Source organism: Gossypium hirsutum, chromosome D13 (assembly GCF_007990345.1).
Source record: "Gossypium hirsutum isolate 1008001.06 chromosome D13, Gossypium_hirsutum_v2.1, whole genome shotgun sequence".
NCBI lineage: Eukaryota > Viridiplantae > Streptophyta > Magnoliopsida > Malvales > Malvaceae > Gossypium > Gossypium hirsutum.
The window spans coordinates 61,287,765-61,308,136 of NC_053449.1; the positions used below are offsets into that span (position 1 = coordinate 61,287,765).

Genomic DNA, 20,372 nt, shown 5'->3' on the forward strand with positions numbered 1-20,372 from the left:
CTCAAAAATTAGTTTAACTTATTTGTTCAGTCCAATTCTATGGAAGTGATTCACACAATAATTATACCGAGAGCCACAAGGAAGTGAGTTGAATAAGCTTGAAGTCGAGTATAGTTCAGATGGAGCCTCTAGCTCATGGAGGAGGGCATTTATATAAAGTGTGTAATCTAATATGGATCCTACGACGTAATTGATTGGCGTTGGCACCGAGATGAGAGGTCCCATGTAAGACCATGTCTGGGACATGGCGTTGGCACCGAGATGAGAGGTCCCCCGTAAGACCATGTCTGGGACATGGCATGGGCACCGATATGAGAACATCCCATGTAAGACCATGTTTGGGACATGGCTTTGGCATGTTATGATCAGAAGATACCCGAGTATCCTTATTATTCCAAGGTGGTTCAACGGGCTAGTAAACGAATCAGGTACATGAAAGTTCAGTTAAAAGCGTAAATGGCAAGCTCAGGTAAGTTATAAGAGTTAAGAACTTATTATATTATCAAATGATACTCAACGTTTCAGCAATGGAAGAGTAAGATATGATCACGAGTTAACTAAGTAAACAAGCAAGAGAATGAGAATGAGATTAATTAAAGAGTAAACTAGAGACCTTGACATTTGAGTATAATCATTTGTGTTAAATGTTGTTATTTATTTGCTAGTAAACTTACTAAGCTTTATGCTTACTTCTTTTATTTCTCTTTCTCTTTTAGTATTGCCAAGCTACTTCAAGGATCCTAAAGAAGTCGGAGATCGTCCACACTATCAACCACAATTGCTCGGTATTTTATGATGAAACACGTTTGAGTTATGGCATGTATAGGGATTTAGTTATTTTGTATGTTTATAATTATGATTTTGCTATAGAATGATGCGTAAGTATTTGATGATGAATGGTTGTTTAAATGGCCAAGGATGAAGATGTTTGTTGATATAAAGGTCTAGGTGATAAATTATGTATGGAAGTCATGAAAGGGTAAAATTTTGCAAAGAAATAGAATTCAGGCAGCAACAGTGAGGTGAATTTGAAAAATCACCTAGGATGGTATAAAATGAATTAGAGGGTGAATGATATATGGAATTAAATCTTGTTGAGTCTATTTTCATATAAAAATAACGGTTTAACAAAATGAACTTTATATTTTGATATATGTGCATTTTAGTGAGAAAGGGTCAGATCTGTTTTTTGACTCCCCTGTTCTGAGTTTATAAAATCATTAAAAATTGTAAAAAAATGGTTAAGAGTTATAGTTTATATTTCTAGATTACTTATTGAGTCTGTTTTCTGTAGAAACAAGTAATAACTTTATATGAAAATCCTACAGTGAGAAAAATTATTTTTAGTGGCAAGAGGTCAGAACAGTCAGGTGGTGAAACAGGATAGACTTTAACTAATAAAATGTACTAATTGGATGAACCAAAAATTCTGAAAATTTTATGGTAGGAATATATATGAGTCTAGTTTCATGGAAAATTTACAAAATTAAATTTTGAGTCCTGTAGCTCAAGTTATAATTAATTTAGTAACTGCTGCGCGATCGGACAGACTTGCTGTAAGTAGCGAAATTAATTTTCAAACCAAGTTTTTATGCTCCGAATTAGTAAGATAAGCTAAGTAATGCCTCGTGCTCGACTCCGGAAACGGTCTCGAGTAAGGGGTGTTACAGACCGGAATTAAATTGTACATTTTTGCGATAGTAAAAAATACAATTTCATCATTTTAATAGCTTATATCTTTATATTTTTAAAATAATTAAATCATATTTTTACCATTTTGGGGCCAAAGTACAATTTTATCATTACTAATTTAAAATTATAAAGGGGCCTAAATGAAAAAAAATTCATTTTGAGAGGGGCCGGCACTAAATTAAGGTAAAATAACATTATTCAAAATAATAACTAATTAACATAATTAAATTTAATATTAATTAAGTGATAATTAAGTGTAAAATATTATGAGTGATTTAATTGGTTTTTGTAAAATAATACAACGATTTATGATATCATTAAGCTTTAAAATTTTTCTAAAAAAATTCTCTAGTCCCTCTCAATTTTGATATTGAACAAATTGGTCCCTCTAAAAAAACTTCAAATAAAGTGAAAGTACCTACTTTCAAATTTATTCTATTTAATCTTTTAAAATATAATATATTTTTATAAAATTTTGCCTACGCCCTCGGACACTACCAAATATATTTCACTCCAAAATATAAGTGAAAACTTTACAAATGAGGAGAGAGAACAATGTCTTAAATAGAGAATGACATATGTGGGATGTAAAAAATGAGAAATAGTTAGGCCTATTTATAGTTGAAGTTCAAGGACCAACTTGCAAAGTCCCTATACAATTAGGGACCAAAATTGCAATTATCCCATGCCAAATTTCAACCCAATTTTCGGTGCCTTAAATGCTCTGCCTTAAATGCTCAGATTTTCGGTTGCCAATAATCATCTTCCAAGAAAGTCACCCAGATCCATTATTCTATATATATATATATATGTTCCATTGGTGAAGATGAAGATATACAAATTACACATTACATTTGAAAACTAGAGGCACAGATCTAAGAGAGGGGCGACTGAGAAGTGAAAACACAGCAAATTTTCAATGAGTGGGAAAATCACCATGGCCATGGCTGCACTTTTTGTAGTTCTAGCTGCAAATGTGTTGCAGAGTACAAATGGTGTATCTTTTACAGTGGGTGACTTTACTGGGTAGATAAAGCCTATCAAAGAAGATTTCTACCAGAATTGGGCTCATGGAAAATCCTTCGTTAAAGGGGATGTTCTTGGTGAGTTTTTGAGCTTTAAAATCTTTGTTAATTGAGCTTGTTGATTCGAAATTTGATATTTTTATGCGTGTGGTTTTGCAGGGTTCAAATCCGGTCTTGAAAAATCTGAAAAAGTTGCAGAGGTAACGGAAAAGGCTTACGATCTGTGCGAAATTGCCAATACTATATCATCCGCCATCCCCATACCGATAAATATTACTCTTAACAGGACCGGAGCTTATTACTTCATTTCTACTATCGCCGATAACTGTTGGAACGGGCAAAAGCTCAACATCACAGTCGGAGATGAGAGCAACCCTACCGCTGCTGTTCCCGCAGCTGGACCGAGTCTCACCACCTCGCCTGGAACTTCAATTCCTCCTCTTGTGACCAACTCAGCTTCTTCCCTTGTTTCTACTCTGTCTCCTGTCTTCTTCATGGCCATTGCCTTAGTTTTGATGTGCTGATTATGTTATTAATTCCATTTTGCACTTTTTGTTATTTGATGTTATGTGAGATGAGATCCATTGTTTTACTATGATGGTGATAATCGTATTTGTAATGTTATTTGAATAAAATTTGATTCATTTTTCTACATACATGTCATTTTATTTTGTAAAATTATAGTAGAGGTCCCTATATTAAAAATTGGATTACATTTTATTTTTTCTATATACAATATCAAAGAACAAATTAATTTTTTTTTGTTAAAATTTTATCTATTTGTACTATTAAAAATTGATATGGCTAACAAAATAAACAATTAGTGACATGTGGCGTGTCCCATATACCTCACGTTGACCTATAATAATCAGTTTTAATTAGCAATAAAGGATAAATTTGTTAACAGAATGACCAATTTGCTCTTGAGTCTAATTCACAAAGGCTAATTTATCCATTTTTTAGTAGAATGAGCAAAATGTAATCTAACTCATAGTACAAGATCCTCCAAAATACTTTTATCCACTTTGTTCTGTTTTAATTCGTTGGCCAAACAATTTATAAATGTAACACAATAATTATTTTGTATTAAAATTTTGGGGTTAATGAATCGAGTTTTAATTTAATTGGTATTAGTGTTATTAAAATATTTAAGAGAATGTGAATTCAAAACGGATTTAAGGGTTTAGAGATTTTGAATAAAAATAGACAAAAATATATATAACTTTAGAGTTAAAATTGAATATTCTGTATCGAAAGAGTTTAATATAATTATTATTTTTCAGAGGTACCAAAAATATATTTGTGAGTTTAAAAGCGTAAGTTAAATTATTTAAAAAGATGAAAAGCCGATGCTAAAAACATTTTAGCTCATTTAAGATTCAATTTATTTCAGTTTATTTGTCCTTAAAAAATGATTTGCTAATTTTATAAGAGACTAAAAGTGTAGTTTTTATTTAATTAAAAGGGTCTAGGCTTTTGTCTGTCTTGACTTCATCCCTGCTTATGAATATATATATTAAAATTTTATATTTTCATTCTCATATTTTCATTCTTTAAAGCTGTATAGAGTCTAGATGGTAAACCAAAAATAGTTTTTTTGAAGAAGAGGATTTAGATGGTCGGTGTAGTGCGTTTAATTTATTTTTTGTCTTATGTTATAGTATCGTTACAGTATTTAAATTCACAATCATCGTTGTTTTTATACTAATCGCAGGTAAATACACCGTCCATCCAAACCCACTCTTAAAATATTGAAGCCCTTGTAACAAAGGTAAATTATATTAATAGTCACCTAATTATGTCTTTTTTTGCTATCTAGTTATGAAAAATTACAAAATAGTGACCAAATTATTCAATTTTCTCTTTTTGGTCATCTGATTGTATTAGATTTTTTAGTGTTTTTATTTTTATGATACTCAGTTGATGATTAACAAAACAAATTTAAATAATTAAGTGATAAATTTATAGCTCCTTATAAAAGGATGAAAAAATTATAGTTCACCCTTGTAATAAAATCAAACATGAAATTTCTTAGGTATTTCGTTCACTAAAATCAAAATTCTAGTTATAGTAATGCTGATGTTAGTGAATGGAGACAATATTGGCAGGTGAAGGCACTAAATGTCTTTTATTGTAGAAATTAATGCAGAAAACCCAGAAAAAACACCAAAACTAAGCAAAATCTTCAATGATTGATTGATTCCAACTTTGAAATTATAATTTGATCCAAAGTCTAAGTTTAATAAAATTCGTAGTAAAAAATATAAGTTTGAATCTTGGAGGCAACATTGTTAGAAGAGCAATTACGAACCCCGAATATTGACCATAAAACAGATATGCATGCATAATATCAAAAAATTCAATATTCTATCAACAAATCACATAATTGTTCATGGGCTCCTTTAACTTTAATAATTTATCAAATAATCATGTTTTATATCTTTAATTATTCATTTTACCTTCTAAATATAAAAGTACGTATTATCATTTTTTTTTGTATCATTCAACTTTGTTTTATGGTTTATATTTAGGGTTCGTGACTATCATTTTTTATAATATTTTGAACCCCTTTCAACCCTGGGCCTTGGGCGGCCACACCTCCATATGACCCCAAGGCCGAGCCTGATTGAGCTAGGCTTCACAAATGTAAAAAAATTGAATTATGTAATCAATTTGTTATCCTTTATTTTGTTTTGTTTTTCGAAATGCTTGAAAAAGTGTTCACCTCCACAATCACTTTTGCTCATATTCTGTATCTTGCAATTATCAACTAGTTCATATAAAAAATTCAAATGAAAATCACTAAAAAAATCCAAATATAAATATTGTCATATAAATAGCCATAAACAATATTAATCTAAATTTTACATTTTCTTGTCAAAGAGACATTGGCTTAATAGCATTTGAACCTTTATAAGATTCAAACGTTATGTAAATCATTCCCACCATCCGTGGACTCTATTTAGATATATGCTACTTTTCAATTCATTCTTCCATTGTAATAATTTGAGGATAATGTTTTAAAAATCGGATCGGTAGTTGAATTTGTTAAACTATTGGTTCGTAATTCAATTGGTCCAATCGTACAATTAAAAATTATTAAAAAATTAAAAAAAAATATAAAATTAATTCAACTGACTTTTTGTTCTGATTTAATTAGTTTCAAATGATTCACTCAAAAATTAGTTTAACTTATTTGTTGGGTCCAATTCTATGGAAGTGATTCACACAATAATTATACCGAGAGCCACACGGAAGTGAGTTGATTAATAAGCTTGAAGTCGCGTATAGTTCAGATGGAGCCTCTAGCTTATGGAGAAGGGGATTTATATAAAGTGTGAAATCTAATATGGATCCTACGACGTGAATGCCCTATTACATATATTCAAGTGTAGAGTAGTAATTGATTGGAAAGATGTCATCTGAGCTAGGGGTGTGCAAAATTCAGGTAAAACAGAAAAAATTCGATTAACCGACCGAATTCGGTTAATCGGTCGGTTAATCGAATTTTTCGGTCGGGGGGTCGGTTAATTATTTTTTGATTTTTCGGTTAACGGTTAATTCGGATCGAAACCAGTCGGTTAACCGAATTTTTTCGGTTTAACTGAAAAAATTAATAAATAAAATTATAATATATAAATAGGCCCACTATTCACCTAAACTCAATCTAAACCCAAGTATTCAACCCAACCCAACCCAATCATAAAAATTACAAATAATTTAATAAATAAAAATAAAATTCTAAAACTAAGACTAAAACTAAAGTCTAAAAGACTAAAAATAATTTAATTATGTAGTGATTCAATTTGGTTAATACGGTTAATTCGGGTAATTCGGTTAATTCGGGTAATTTTTAACCAAAAATAAAAAAGCATATAATTTTCGGTTAATTCGTTTAGCCGACCGAATTAACTGAAAAAATTTCGGTTCAGTTAATTTTTTTGAAAAAAAATTCGGTTCGATTAACGGTTAAAGATTTTGAAAGGTCGGTTAATTCGGTTAATGTTATTTCGGGTCGGTTAACCGAATGAACACCCCTAATCTGAGCTGACTTGATGTAACCAGCTATAGCTAAATTCAATCGTGAGAAGTTGGTGTCGGGATGTGACAAGGCAACAAGTTACTTTAATCTTAGTTTTAGAGGCGTCCATGGCAGGTTGGTCCAATTAAAATTTTAGGTTTGCTTCGGTTTGAAAATTGATTTTAAAATTTTGATTAAATTTAATTCAGATAAAATATTAAAATTTAGGTTCAGTTTGATCCGATCGTATTAATTTTTATATTATTTTAAAAAATTATATATAAAAAAATTCTAAAAATCTTAAAGTAGATGTGTAGAGTTAAATAACACTAAAATATGTACAGTTTAACAAGTAAATGCTCCTAAAATAGTAACAAAATTAATAATAAAATAATAGTAACATAATAGTGAAATAGCAATAAAATAGTGAGAAAACATTATTTAGACAATATTATCTTATGCCTGACGAAACAAAATAATAACAATCTAATAGTGAAATTATAGCAAATTCAAGTCGAGCTGGGCTCAGGCCAAAAAAGCAAAAAAAGCCTTACTCGAGACTCGACTATTAAATTCATTTTTCGAAACTATATTTTTATCTAAATCTTTTATTTTTGAACGAACCTTCTACCCGAGTCATAAATAGGTTTACTTGGTTGTAATGGTTGTTGATTCATACAACACTATTTAGACAATATTATATTATTTGAGACGAAAAAAAAGAGCCATATCTTTTCGGAAGGAATTGATGAGACCGTGTTTAAAAAAGTTGGTATGGATGTAACACTTGTCTTGAAAAGAACCATTGACCTTTCTTTAATCGTTCCAAGCATTAAAGGATGGTGTGCCTACTGTTGTAGTCCCTTTGCAATGTTAAAGTTAGGGTTTTAATCCTACTTTAATTACGCTTTTAATAGATTAAAATATGATTTTGATCGTATAAATAAATATTTTTTATTTATTTTACTATTTATGAAATTTTAAAATTTGTACGAATTTTCTAAGTGTACTTTTGCCAATATGGATGCCATTCAATAACTGCCCCCACCCACGACCCTAAATAACTCAATTATGGTCTCTCTTCACACATGGGAAACGACTTTTAATTAATTGACCCATAAGCATGAGCTTTTTTCATCATCTTCCAAGAAAGTTACACAGATCCATTATTCTATATATATATGTTCCATTGGTGAAGATGAAGATATACAAATTACACATTACATTTGAAAACTAGAGGCACAGATCTAAGAGAGGGGCGACTGAGAAGTGAGAACACAGCAAATTTTCAATGAGTGGGAAAATCACCATGGCCATGGCTGCACTTTTTGTAGTTCTAGCTGCAAATGTGTTGCAGAGTACAAATGGTGCAACTTATACAGTGGGTGACTCTACTGGCTGGAGAGTCCCTGCCAATAATGATTTCTACGATGATTGGGCTGATAACAAAGCCTTCGTTGTTGGGGATGTTCTCGGTGAGTTTTTGAGCTTTAAAATCTTTGTTAATTGAGCTTGTTGATTCGGAATTTGATATTTTTATACGTGTGGTTTTGCAGTGTTCAATTTCACTACCGGACAACATGATGTTGCAGAGGTGACGGAAACTGCTTACGATGCGTGCACCACTGCCAATACTATATCAACCGTCAGCACCGGTCCGGCAAGGATTACTCTTAACAGGACCGGCGAATTTTACTTCATTTGTGCTGTCCCCGGTCACTGTTCCGGCGGGCAAAAGCTCAACGTCGAAGTCAGAAATGGGAACAACGGTACCGCTGCTGTTCCCGCACCTGGACCGAGTCCCACCACCACGCCTGTAGCTACCAGCCCCACCACCAGTACGCCTCCGACCGCTGCCACGCCCACCTCGCCTGGAACTTCAAGTCCTCCTCCTGGGACCAACTCAGCTTCTTCCCTTGTTTCTACTCTGTCTCCTGTCTTCTTCATGGCCATTGCCTTAGTTTTGATGTGCTGATTATGTTATTAATTCCATTTTGCACTTTTTGTTATTTGGTGTTATGTGAGATGAGATCCATTGTTTTACTATGGTAGTGATAATCATATTTGTAATGTTGTTAGAATAAATTTTGATTCATTTTTCTACATACATCTCCTTTTATTTTGTAAAATTATCGTAGAGGTTCCTCTATTAAAAATTGGATTACATCTTGTTTTTTCTATATGCAAGATCAAAGAGCAAATTAATTTTTTTTGTTAAAATTTTATCTATTTGTACTATTAAAAATTGATATGGCTAACAAAATAAACAATTAGTGACATGTGGCGTGTCCCATATACCTCATGTTGACCTATAAGAATTAGTTTTAATTAACAATAATGGATAAATTTATTAATAAAATGACCAATTTGCTCTTGAATCTAATTTACAAAGATTAATTTGTCTATTTTTTAGTAAAACGAGCAAAATGCAATCTAACTCATAGTACAAGATCCTCCAAAATACTTTTATTCACTTTGTTCTGTATTAATTCGTTGGCCAAACAATTTATAAATATAACACAATAATTATTTTGTATTAAAATTTTGGGGTTAACGAATTAAGTTTTAATTTAATTGGTATCGTTATTATTAAGAGAATGTGAATTCAAAATGAATTTAAGGGCTTAGAGATTTTGAATAAAAATAGACCATATATATATTAAAATTTTATATTTTCACTCTCATATTTGAATTCTTTAAAGCTCTATATAGAGTCTAGATAATAAACCCAAAATAGATTTTTTGAAGAAGAGGATTTAGATGGTCGGTGTGGTGCGTTTAATTTATTTTTTGCCTCATATTATAGTACTGTTACAGTATCTAATCTCACAATTATCGTTATTTTTATACTAATCGCAGATAAATGCACCGTCCATCCAAACCCACTCTTAGAATATTGAAGCCGTTGTAACAAAGGTAAATTATATTAATAGTCACCTAATTATGTAATTTTTATCATCTAGTTATGAAAAATTATAAAATAGTGACCAAATTATTCAATTTTCTCTTTTTGGTCATCTGATTGTATTAGATTTTTTGGTGCTTTTATTTTTACGATAGTCAGTTGATGACTAACAATAATAAATTTAAATAATTAAGTGATCAATTTATAGATTGTTATAAAATTAGGATGAAAAAAATATAGTTAACCCTTGTAATAAAAACAAACATGAAATTTCTTAGGTATTTCGTTCACTAAAATCAAACGTCTAGTTATAATAATGCTGATGTTAGTGAATGGAGACAATATTGGCAGGTGAAGGCACTAAATGTCTTTTATTGTAGAAATTAATGCAGAAAACCCAGAAAAAACACCAAAACTAAGCAAAATCTTCAATGATTGATTGATTCCAACTTTGAAATTATAATTTGATCCAAAGTCTAAGTTTAATAAAATTCGTTGCATTTTCAAGTGGAAAATATAAGTTTGAATCTTGGTGGCAATATTGCTGGAAGAGCAATCACAAACTTCGAACATTGACCATAAAACAGATATGCGTAATATCAAAAAATTCAATATTCTATCAACAAATCACATAATTGTTGATGGGCTCCTTTTAACTTTAATAATTTATCAAACAATCATGTTTTATATCTTTAATTATTCATTTTACCTTTTAAATATAAAAGTACGTATTATCATTTTTTTTTGTACCATTCAATTTTGTTTTACAGTTTATATTTAGAGTTCGTGACTATCATTTTTTATAATATCTTATCTAAAACGAGCATGCGTCTCCCTTTAAACATGTAATATATCTTACTATTACGTATATGTTGATAAAATTTAAAATCTTTATTCACAATGAGTGGGACCTTTTTTCTCAAGAAAAATAAAATCTTGTGCCTTGACATTAGATTTTCTTTTTTTTGGTTTACTTAATTTTTAACCACTAAACCACATCCACCAAAACTCTTTGAAAACTAGAGTTGTAGGTTGTGCCCACCAATCTTTTTATATAATTTAGGGTTCAAAGTGTGTTGTTTTTCTATTTGTTGATTTAATTTTAGGGTTCCAATGTTTCTTTTTCATATAATTAGCTTCTTTTTTCAAATTTAATATTTAATTAATCTTTTTAAATATTGTATTTAACGTAAAATAATATTTTTTACTTGAATATTTAAATATAATTAAAAAATATTAACTTATCATCTCAAATATTATAATATAAAATTTTCAAATGATAATTAAAGTATTTTTATTATATTCAACATACAATATAGTTTTACTTTATGTAATTAAGCTAGGGGCAAAGCCAGAAAGTTTTTTTTTGGAGGGAGAGGCTGGAATTAAATTGTACATTTTTGCGATAGTAAAAAATACAATTTTACCATTTTAATAGCTTATATATTTATATTTTTAAAATAATTAAATTAATTTTTTATCATTTTGGGGGAAAAGTGCAATTTTACCATTACTAATTTTAAATTTTATAAATTATAAAGGGGCCTAAATGAAAAAAAATCTTTTTGGGAGGGGCTGGCACTAAATTAAGGCAAAATAACATTATTCAAAATAATAACTAATTAACATAATTAAATTTAATATTAATTAAGTGATGATAAAGTTAAAATATTATGAGAGATTTAATTGGGTTTTTTTTAAATAACATTAAGCTTTAAATTTTTGCTAAAAAATTTCTCTAGTCCCTCTCAATTTTGATATTGAACAAATTAGTCCCTCTAAAAAAAACTTTAAATAAAGTGAAAGTACCTGCTAAGTTCCTCTATTATAGCAATTGGATCAAATTAATACATTTATCATTAAAGGTATCAATTTAATCCCTATACTATTAAAAAGAACCAAATAAGGTCAAATTATAACATAATTAACATTTACGGTTAAAGAAAAAAAGATAAATTATTTTTCATTTGCAGTTCAACTCCAAACAAAATATCTCATTTATAGAACCAAAAATCAAATTACATTTTTTAAATAGTAAATATTAAGTCCGTTGAAATTTGGACTTATTTGATTCTTCTTAATAATATAAAGGCTAAATTGATCCACTTAATAATGGAATGGCTAAATTGATCCCATCCCAATAATAGAGAGGCCTGTTAGGTATATTCACACTTCAAATTACCATCTAACTTGTCAACATATGAAAAGGAGAATATATACACCCACTTTGTACGATTAATATTTTAATGATTCAGCTGCCATATTTTATATTTCATTCGTATATGTCATATTTAACAAATTGATGTGGATTTATATTATGTGAAAAAGATTTAATCGTTTAATAAATATTAATATATATAATATTTTAGATTAATATGATAAATATATTGGACCGGTTCAAAAATTTACATACTTAATAAGTATAATTGTATCGATAATTTTAACGATTGAATCACTAAAATATTAATCGTACACAAATATAAAAAAATTATAAAACTAAATAATTTTACATTAATATAAATCAAACTCTCTCTCTCTCTCTATATATATAAGTTTATAGTCAAGTGAACCAGACAAGACCATGGTTGGTCTACGGTTGAAATTTTTAATTCTTTTTCAACTTTTATACAAACTAATAATTACACGTTACCTAAACCTTTACATATCGTGCAATTTGGTCCTTTTTATTTTCCAATTTGTTATTCTTTGTGACCCTTTCATCTAAAAAGCTAAAGAAAAACATATCTATAAACTAAATTTGATTGGAAATATACCAAAAATGAAAACACCCAAAATTTCAATATAATAATTTTTATATTTTTTCATTCTTTTAAATTTAGCCCTCAATGTTACCAATAAAAGTAAAACTGCAAAAAACTAAGAGACCAAATTACATAATATATAAATATTGAGGGTTAAAGTTGCTATTATACTAATTTAAAGAGTTGCCAAGTTATTTTCCCATTAATAATTCAACGGTGGTGATAAAAAAAGAAAATTTCTAATAATCAGGTGACTAGCAATATAATTTACCCTAAATTAAAAGATGAGCTTTCCTCCCAAATTCCATGACCTTTTTTCTTCCTTCCAGCATTTACTTGCAAAGTTCTTAGCCTTTACTCATCAATTCTTTTAATTACATAATGAAAGGAAATATAATTTGTACTTATTATTTGACTTCATCACTTCAAATCATTATAATATTGCAATTTACCCCTAAATTATTTTCCACATATAGACTTATTCAAAAAGTAGGGGTACTCATTCTTCTTAGCATAATACTAATTTTAAAATATATTTTTACCTAAATTTAATTATATAATTGACTATTCTCTAAATTTTTGAATTTTAATATTAATTTTAAAAAATGGGTTTACACACACAAAAAAAATGTTTAAAAAATAAGTCGAATCGAAATTTTAAGATTAAAAATCCGAACCCGACTCATTTTTCAACTTTAAAATATACTTATTTATTTGTGCATAGTGATTTATATCATATGAAACTAAATATATAATATCATAACATAAGTTTAAAAAAAAATTTTAATTGTTTACATTTACAAATTTATTTTTTATAAATAATATAAGTTTAAATTAATTATATATAAATAAATAAATTTATACAAAATTTAAGTTCATATTTTGGATCAATTCAAATTTTTTAAAATTTATATATATAATATTATTATCATACATGAACACAGCTCCAACCATAAGCGAAACCTTCTCAATATTTTTTTTATCTAGAATTTCCATTCTCTTTTAAAATTCCATAGGAAAATTCTATGGAAACATCCTCACTGCACTTTCGTTTACTTTATTCCCACAAAGTCTTTATTCTGTTATTTTCTTTACCTAATAATAATAATAATAATAATAATAATAATTTACTTTATATTTTATTTAAAAAAGAAAAAGAAAAAAAAGTATAAAGTCTATATAATTGTTTACTATTGGCTGAAGCTGTAAAGTGACTTTTAACAAATCAAACAAATAAAATAATAATAATTAAGGGTGTAGTTGCCCACTTCCTAAAATTGAAAATTTTTAATTTAGGTCTTTTAAATAATTTAAATTAATAATAATAAAATTATACTTTAATCCTCCTTAAAAATAATAAAAATTTAATTTAATTATTTAAAAATTATATTTTTATTATCGTACAAATTATAAGTTATAATTTATTTTTTAGGGAAAGTCTTTGGTTTTAGCTAGGATTTCACGCGGCGAAAAGTTATAAAGTCCCAAAACCCCGCGGACTAACACTACTTTCCAACTAAAATCTACGCGTTGAGTTTGTTGACCAACATTTACACGTGTTCTTAATCTAACGGTTAATATCCCTTCTAGTTCAAGATGACAACAAAATAATCCAAACCTGTCGGGTTTCAGTTTGACCTTATAAGAATAGGTTTTTACTTTGAAAATCGGGTTTATTATTTGATTAAATAAAAAACTAATAATCTGATTATTAAAATATTACTTAAAAAGTAAGGGCAGGACAGGCAGATTTACACTTAAAAGTTGAGTTGGGATCCTGCACAATCTTGTTTTGAAACTTTTGTCAAAAAACTCCTCTTTTGACTTTAGACTTTATAATTTTTTTTATGCTTCTTTTTACTAAATATTCTAATTTTTATAAAATTTATTCTATTTAATCTTTTAAAATATAATATAATATTTTGTGAGATGGTTAATTTTTTTTAATTATAAAGACATTACAAAATACAAATTAAACATAACATATTTTAAATTATAATAATTCTAGACAGGACCTGAAGTTTAAACTCGATATAAATTTCACCCATAATTTTTGAAGAATCGGGTTTAAATACGAAACATTCAAAATTCCAAAACTTCATCTTTTACCAATAATATTAATTCATTGACTTTTAAAAAAAATTAAAGTTGAATTAAAATTTTAAAATAAAATAAAATAAAATTTGCAACGAAAATCAGAATAAAATATATAAATCGGATTGTATGTCACGTGGCCCCATTGCTATTAGTCTACTCGCTCTGCTTACAGAGTATTTGCCTATAAATATTAGAGCAAAAATAAAAACACGGTCTGAACAAAACAGAGTAAGTGAAAAACAGGGGCGACCTGAAAATTATTAAGAACACAAAACAAAATAATAGAGCAAATAACATGGGGAGTACATTGAACACAATTTTTCTTGTAACTGTTGCCATTGCAGCTTTGTTTCAAATCTCGTTAGCACAAAGGGATTACGTTGTTGGGGATGCTTTAGGTTGGGTTATACCACCAGGTCCCTCTGTTTACGCCACTTGGGCCGCCAACAAGACTTTCACAGCCGGCGACGCTCTCGGTGTAGTCACTTTTTTCCTCTGTTTTTTTTAATGATTTTGAGCGATCAAAAGGCTGAAATAAATGATGGGTTTTTTGTGTGTGTGATTTTTGGGCAGTTTTTAATTTCCTTAATGGATCGCACGATGTGGCGAAGGTGACGAAGGCTAATTTCGATTCTTGTAATGGTGGGAACGCGCTTCTTTTACTTACGAATAGCCCTGCCAATGTTACACTCAATGAGACGGGGAGTCATTATTTTATCTGTGGGTTTTCCGGCCATTGTGGTGCTGGGCAAAAACTGGCGGTAAATGTTAATGCTGCGGGTTCGTCTCCGGCTCCTCAGCCGTCAGCCGCTCCCCCTCGGGGTTCTTCTCCGGCTCCTTTGCCGTCTTCACCTTCTCCGGCGCCTGTCTCAGGGCCAACTCGTTCTCCGACTACTTACACTGTTGGAGATAACTTGGGTTGGACTGTTCCTACGAGTGGTGCTTCAATGTACCAAACATGGGCTAATGGCAAAAACTTCATGGTTGGGGACATTTTAGGTAAGGATTTTAGAGTTATTATTGGGTTTAAGATTTGAGTTTTGTGTATAGATAGAATAGAACTTGTTTTCCTTTAAGTCCTACTTGACTCGATTTTGAATTTAGTCAAGGTTTCTGCAATTAAATTAGATCAATCGATTGATATATTAGTTTGTTGAAAGAAGTTTCGACCCATAAATTAGTACGAATCAATTAAACCGAACTAGTCAAACTGGACCAATTGGTGGTCTCATAGGTCGCCACTGGTCCGGTTATAGAATCATTGAATTTAGTTGAAATCCGGCGAGACTTTTGATCTTGAACAAAACAACTGAAATTGCATGTCCTTTTTGAGTAATTAATCCATTTTAATCTCAATTATGCAGTTTTCAATTATGTCACTGGAACACACGACGTAGCCGAGGTTACAAGAGCAGCTTATCAACCATGTAATACAAGCAACCTACTTTCAAACTTCACCACCGGTCCGACAAGAATCACTCTTCAAACCGCCGGCGAGCATTTTTATATCTGCGCCGTCCCCGGTCACTGCGCCGCCGGTCAAAAACTGGCCATCAACGTCACTGGTAGCTCAACAGCAACCCCACCGTCATCTTCCTCCCCTTCACCTTCACCTTCACCATCACCATCGACGGCAACACCACCATCCTCTTCCTCACCATCACCTTCAACGGCGACACCCCCTTCCTCCACAGCCACTCCCACTAACCCTTCGACGCCATCTCCCGCTGGAGATAATAACAACACCCCATCGACGCCAGGCAACTCGGCAACATTTTTGAGTGTTGCAGGTCTCACAGCTACTTTGCCGTGTCTCATTGTAGCTTTCTTAATGTGATTAAAAAACTAGGATTAGTGTCAAACTGAGGGGATTCATTGTTTTTGCCATATAAGTTTTAGGTTTGAGATTTTTTATTTGCGTATAACAATTACATAAATTTTTAAGATTTCGAAACTATAATCTTACCACCGTTGATTTTTATAAATTTTATTATCACAAATACAATATAATTCACAAACATATATATATCGAAACATCATAAAACATAATAAAAAAAACTTCAAATAAACAAAATTAAAATTCACGTATCACAATTACGATGTCTCGCTGAGTTTTAAATAAGAAGAAAATAGCCGAAAGGTCCTTTTACTAGCATTTATGGTGTAGGATTAGTTACGTTTTAGGTTACCCAAAACCCTTAGAAATTAAATGGTCTAAGATTAGTTAAATTCTTTTATACGCTATTTAATATATTTAAGATCGAGAATTTTGGCCCCCAAAAAGAGGAAATAACATAAAAGAGGGATTAAAAAGAGAATAATTTTTCGATAACGTAATAAAATTTATGCCGTGATTAAAGGGGTCAACCCCAAGATTACGTGAGCTTAATTACTTGATTTGCACGCTATTAAAATTTTAAATTAATTTCCTTCCACCTTTTATTTTAATTACCTTTTCTATATATTTCACTCAGAATATTTAATACAGGGTTAAATAATAATTAATTATAAATAATATTACAACTCTGACTCTAAACCCTAAACTCTCAAATTCAATATACTAAATCTGAGAGTTATTACTATTTATTTATAATAGTTATGATTAACATTTAATTATGTTTAAATAAAATAAAAATATTTATTTACAAGTTCTCCATATTATTTGTTTAATTTAATGATGACGTATCGTGTTATTATTCATTAAAGGTGCATAATATTTATGTATTCTTAAAAATTAACATGTAAAACGATGACTTAATTATTTTATATTTATTAAAAAATAAAAGATACCATAAATAATAAGAAAATTATTAAATACAATCGTAATCGAATCATAATGAATATTGTGAAAATAGGAAAGTTTCTTTATAGTTTTAGTATTTAATGACATGATCTATCACAAATTGCAAAATTTAAAACAAATTAAAGTATATCTTTTTTTATAAATTTAATATATTTTATTTTATGATATTTTTAATTTTTTATAATATTATTCTTCATTTAAAATTAATTTTTTTCATTAAAAAATACTTATAAAAGATTAAGCAATTGAATGAAAATATAATTACTGACAGAGTGTAATTATATCGGAATTGTAATTACACAATTATATAATTTATATTTTCAAAAAATATAATGAACATTACCTCGGTTTTAAGTATTTTCTATTCGTTAAATAAAATGAAGGTAAAATTTTAAATTATATATCTTTAATTTATTTAGGCATGGTGTAAAAACGGATAAATAAATTTTAACATGATAGCATAGTGATTAGCAAAATAAGGTAAAATGGAAGAGTGTAAAGAGAAACGGAATAAGAAAATAAAGAAGTTATGCTCGTGAATTATAATAAGCAACTATAACAATAATAAAAATATACCTAATTATAATAATAATAATAGCGGTAATCATGTCATGAACGATAAAAATAATAAGACTACGGGTAAAAAAATGCACAAATAAAAGGAAATTTAAACAGAATTGACAAAATGTAATGGAACCTAATGCCAAGAAATAAAAAGTGCCCTCCCTTGGCTAAATAAAGAAACATTCATGTCAACTATTATTTATTAAAACATTGAAGTAATGAGATGGGTCATGAAAATTAAATCAAGTTGAAGGGCGAACTACAACACGAACCTATTGTCTACATACCTGGTCGTTTCTTTAATTATTAGACGAAGGCCCTGGTTGGCAGAAAAAGTTTTATCTTCCAAATCACTTCGAAATATTGCCTTCCGCTTTCCCACTGTTGCCCCTAAACTGTTGCCTTCACTTTCTATAAACAGCTTTCAAGAAATTGGTTCAAAATGGCCATTAACAGTCCCCTCGAGGGAAAAACAGAACTCTTTACTCTTTTGTTGGAAAACCTCATTAACTTTGCCCCCATCACAAGGGCTACTTTGACCAACATCTCCGGTTTCAAATATTGAATCCTTTTCTACTTGTACACGAGGGTCAGAAAATAGACCCGACCGTAAGGACAAATCACACTCCGCCAGAAATGATTTCTCATTAGTGCGCTTCATATCTTGCAGTCCGTCTCCCTTACCACCAATATCTGAAGAGGAAAAGAGATTCTGTGAGGAACCGTTTACCCCCAGCTCAGCAAGTGATGTACCAATAGGGCTCCCAACAAGTATGGTATCAGACATTATATTTTCGCAAACTGGAAAACCCATCAGGGGCTGAGTGTTTTGATGGTGAATTCCATGATAAAGGGGATAAACTTGACCAATCGGAGAGGTCTTAGTTTCTATCCTCGTCGACTGGTCACAGTCGTATGGACAATTTTCGGAGAGAAAATGACTCCAACGATGGTAAGTTTGTGAAACCGAAATGTTGGAATTCACATCAGTGCCTATTCTTACAGATTGAACTGGCGGCAACCAAGGACAACTTTGCTCACTACCTTCATCGAAAATCCTAGGAGCCAAAGAAACATGTTGGGGAGCTCTCGGCGTAAGGTAAGTCCTAGGATTACAATGCTGTTGGCTCCTCGAATATCTCACTGGAGAGCACCCCAGATTAAGTGCAGCTAAAACAACATATATACACACATTACAATCTCTCCGTCCAACTTGTTCTTGAAACTACTCTCGAATTGAAATTTTCATAAAGCTTTTAAGCTAGAGTGTATAAATGAGAAGAAAAAAAAAACAATGTACCTTCAACAAAAGGTGGCAAAAGCTCTCCTGTTTCAGTACTCTCATCTCTACGGATAATCGTGTCGATGGCATCATTAACTCGGTCCCATAACGTTTCAGGGTTCATATATTCATTCTAAAAAGCAATAATTTTATTTTTTTTTAAATCCAGAAAGGTAAATACAAAATTAAGAGCAGAAAAGAACCTCAGAATTGGCTTTGGAATACATCATCTCCTCAGCTTTAACGATGACAATAAGTATTTTATCTCGCCATTCCTTGTTCTTTTTAGTAGCTGAGCTATGGGTTTGAATAGCTAGCCTAAAATCAAACACAAGGTGTGCAAAGGACTTAAAAACCCAAAATAGATAAGCACGAAAAGGTGCAGAAAATGTAAGGAAATTGATGAAAATGAAAGAAGAAGAAGACCCAGAAACCTTAAAATCTGCTGAACCATGGAACCTCTTATGAGTTGATGTGTTTCGCTATGCCAAGTTCTTTTAACACACTCGTAAGGTCTAGTACCTGGCCTTGGCATCTTTTTCTATACTTCTTTAATGGAGAAACACGAAGAAAAAAAAGTAGAGTTGTATGAAGAGACAGAACAAGGGAGGGGTAGACGTACAATGTTTTAACAGTGAGAGAGTACTGTGTTACGTGAGGAGGTTGATTTATGATGTAATTTGTACTTTTTCCCTTCTTTTTCACTTCTCATTTTGCAATTCAACCAGTTCGGTTTGTTAAATCGGTTCGGTTGGACACGAATTGATATATACATCGGTCTAAACATAAAAATTTAATTGATATTTTAAGTTACTTATTCGAAACCGGTAAAATTTTGAAAATTAAAAAAAAAAGCTTGTTTTATAATTTTATAATTATTTATTTATTGTTAAAATCGAAATTAAATGTCAGTTTTCATTTAAATTATTGATTTATTAAGATCGTTGTTGTATAACCATTCCTATTCACATTGGCTACACAGACCGAAAGCTCTTATTTCTTTTCTCATTTATAGTTTAAATTTTTTTTTAGAAACAATTTTTAACGTCGTGAATCTATTAACCAAAATCTAAACAATTTTTTTTTATCTTCGACACTGATTGTTAGACCAACTTGGATCTAAGGTATATTTTTCTACTCATCGATGGGTACTGATCCACCGTACTAATCATTGAATCGTCACTTGGAGTTCGCTACAATAACTTAAATAAACACTTTAGA

At 30.2% G+C, this 20,372-nt stretch overlaps 4 protein-coding genes across 5 annotated transcripts; 3 read left to right on the forward strand and 1 right to left on the reverse strand.

Annotated features, from left to right (window-relative positions):
* The first annotated feature begins 2,480 nt into the window (after window positions 1-2,480).
* LOC107892646 (umecyanin) lies at window positions 2,481-3,369 on the forward strand. Its single transcript, XM_041109432.1, is given in 2 exon segments — window positions 2,481-2,795; window positions 2,877-3,369. Coding segments are annotated over 2 exon segments (549 nt in total). The 5' UTR covers window positions 2,481-2,611; the 3' UTR covers window positions 3,242-3,369.
* Window positions 3,370-7,788: 4,419 nt separating this feature from the next.
* Window positions 7,789-8,841, forward strand: LOC121225221 (umecyanin). The gene is made up of 2 exons (XM_041109434.1): window positions 7,789-8,213; window positions 8,295-8,841. The coding sequence occupies exons 1-2, from the start codon at window positions 8,030-8,032 to the stop codon at window positions 8,711-8,713; spliced, it is 603 nt and encodes a 200-aa protein (XP_040965368.1). The 5' UTR covers window positions 7,789-8,029; the 3' UTR covers window positions 8,714-8,841.
* Window positions 8,842-14,710: 5,869 nt separating this feature from the next.
* LOC121225219 (blue copper protein) lies at window positions 14,711-16,477 on the forward strand. Its single transcript, XM_041109433.1, has 3 exons — window positions 14,711-14,978; window positions 15,076-15,501; window positions 15,867-16,477. The coding sequence occupies exons 1-3, from the start codon at window positions 14,798-14,800 to the stop codon at window positions 16,337-16,339; spliced, it is 1,080 nt and encodes a 359-aa protein (XP_040965367.1). The 5' UTR covers window positions 14,711-14,797; the 3' UTR covers window positions 16,340-16,477.
* A 1,569-nt stretch (window positions 16,478-18,046) lies between these two features.
* LOC121225222 (uncharacterized) lies at window positions 18,047-19,862 on the reverse strand. 2 transcript variants are annotated; one of them, XM_041109436.1, is made up of 5 exons: window positions 19,586-19,746; window positions 19,355-19,469; window positions 19,170-19,284; window positions 18,914-19,039; window positions 18,047-18,562 (listed from the first exon to the last, which is right to left on the reverse strand). In XM_041109436.1, exons 1-5 carry the CDS (start codon window positions 19,684-19,686, stop codon window positions 18,294-18,296), a joined length of 726 nt encoding a protein of 241 aa, XP_040965370.1. In that variant the 5' UTR covers window positions 19,687-19,746; the 3' UTR covers window positions 18,047-18,293. The 2 variants fall into 2 exon arrangements, with proteins under 2 accessions (XP_040965370.1, XP_040965369.1); XM_041109435.1 differs by having other exon boundaries at window positions 18,047-19,039; window positions 19,586-19,862.
* Window positions 19,863-20,372: the final 510 nt, after the last annotated feature.

What these genes read in the sequence shown, in the direction of transcription:
- LOC121225222 (XM_041109435.1), bottom strand. Translation starts at nt 19,686, where the DNA reads ATGCCAAGGCCAGGTACTAGACCTTACGAGTGTGTTAAAAGAACTTGG. An exon ending in ATTCCAAAGCCAATTCTGAG is followed by an intron (nt 19,285 to 19,354) that starts GTTCTTTTCTGC and finishes ATTGCTTTTTAG; the next exon opens with AATGAATATATGAACCCTGA. An exon ending in TTTGCCACCTTTTGTTGAAG is followed by an intron (nt 19,040 to 19,169) that starts GTACATTGTTTT and finishes ATGTTGTTTTAG; the next exon opens with CTGCACTTAATCTGGGGTGC.
- LOC121225221 (XM_041109434.1), top strand. Translation starts at nt 8,030, where the DNA reads ATGAGTGGGAAAATCACCATGGCCATGGCTGCACTTTTTGTAGTTCTA. An exon ending in CGTTGTTGGGGATGTTCTCG is followed by an intron (nt 8,214 to 8,294) that starts GTGAGTTTTTGA and finishes GTGGTTTTGCAG; the next exon opens with TGTTCAATTTCACTACCGGA.
- LOC121225219 (XM_041109433.1), top strand. Translation starts at nt 14,798, where the DNA reads ATGGGGAGTACATTGAACACAATTTTTCTTGTAACTGTTGCCATTGCA. An exon ending in CACAGCCGGCGACGCTCTCG is followed by an intron (nt 14,979 to 15,075) that starts GTGTAGTCACTT and finishes ATTTTTGGGCAG; the next exon opens with TTTTTAATTTCCTTAATGGA. An exon ending in CATGGTTGGGGACATTTTAG is followed by an intron (nt 15,502 to 15,866) that starts GTAAGGATTTTA and finishes TCAATTATGCAG; the next exon opens with TTTTCAATTATGTCACTGGA.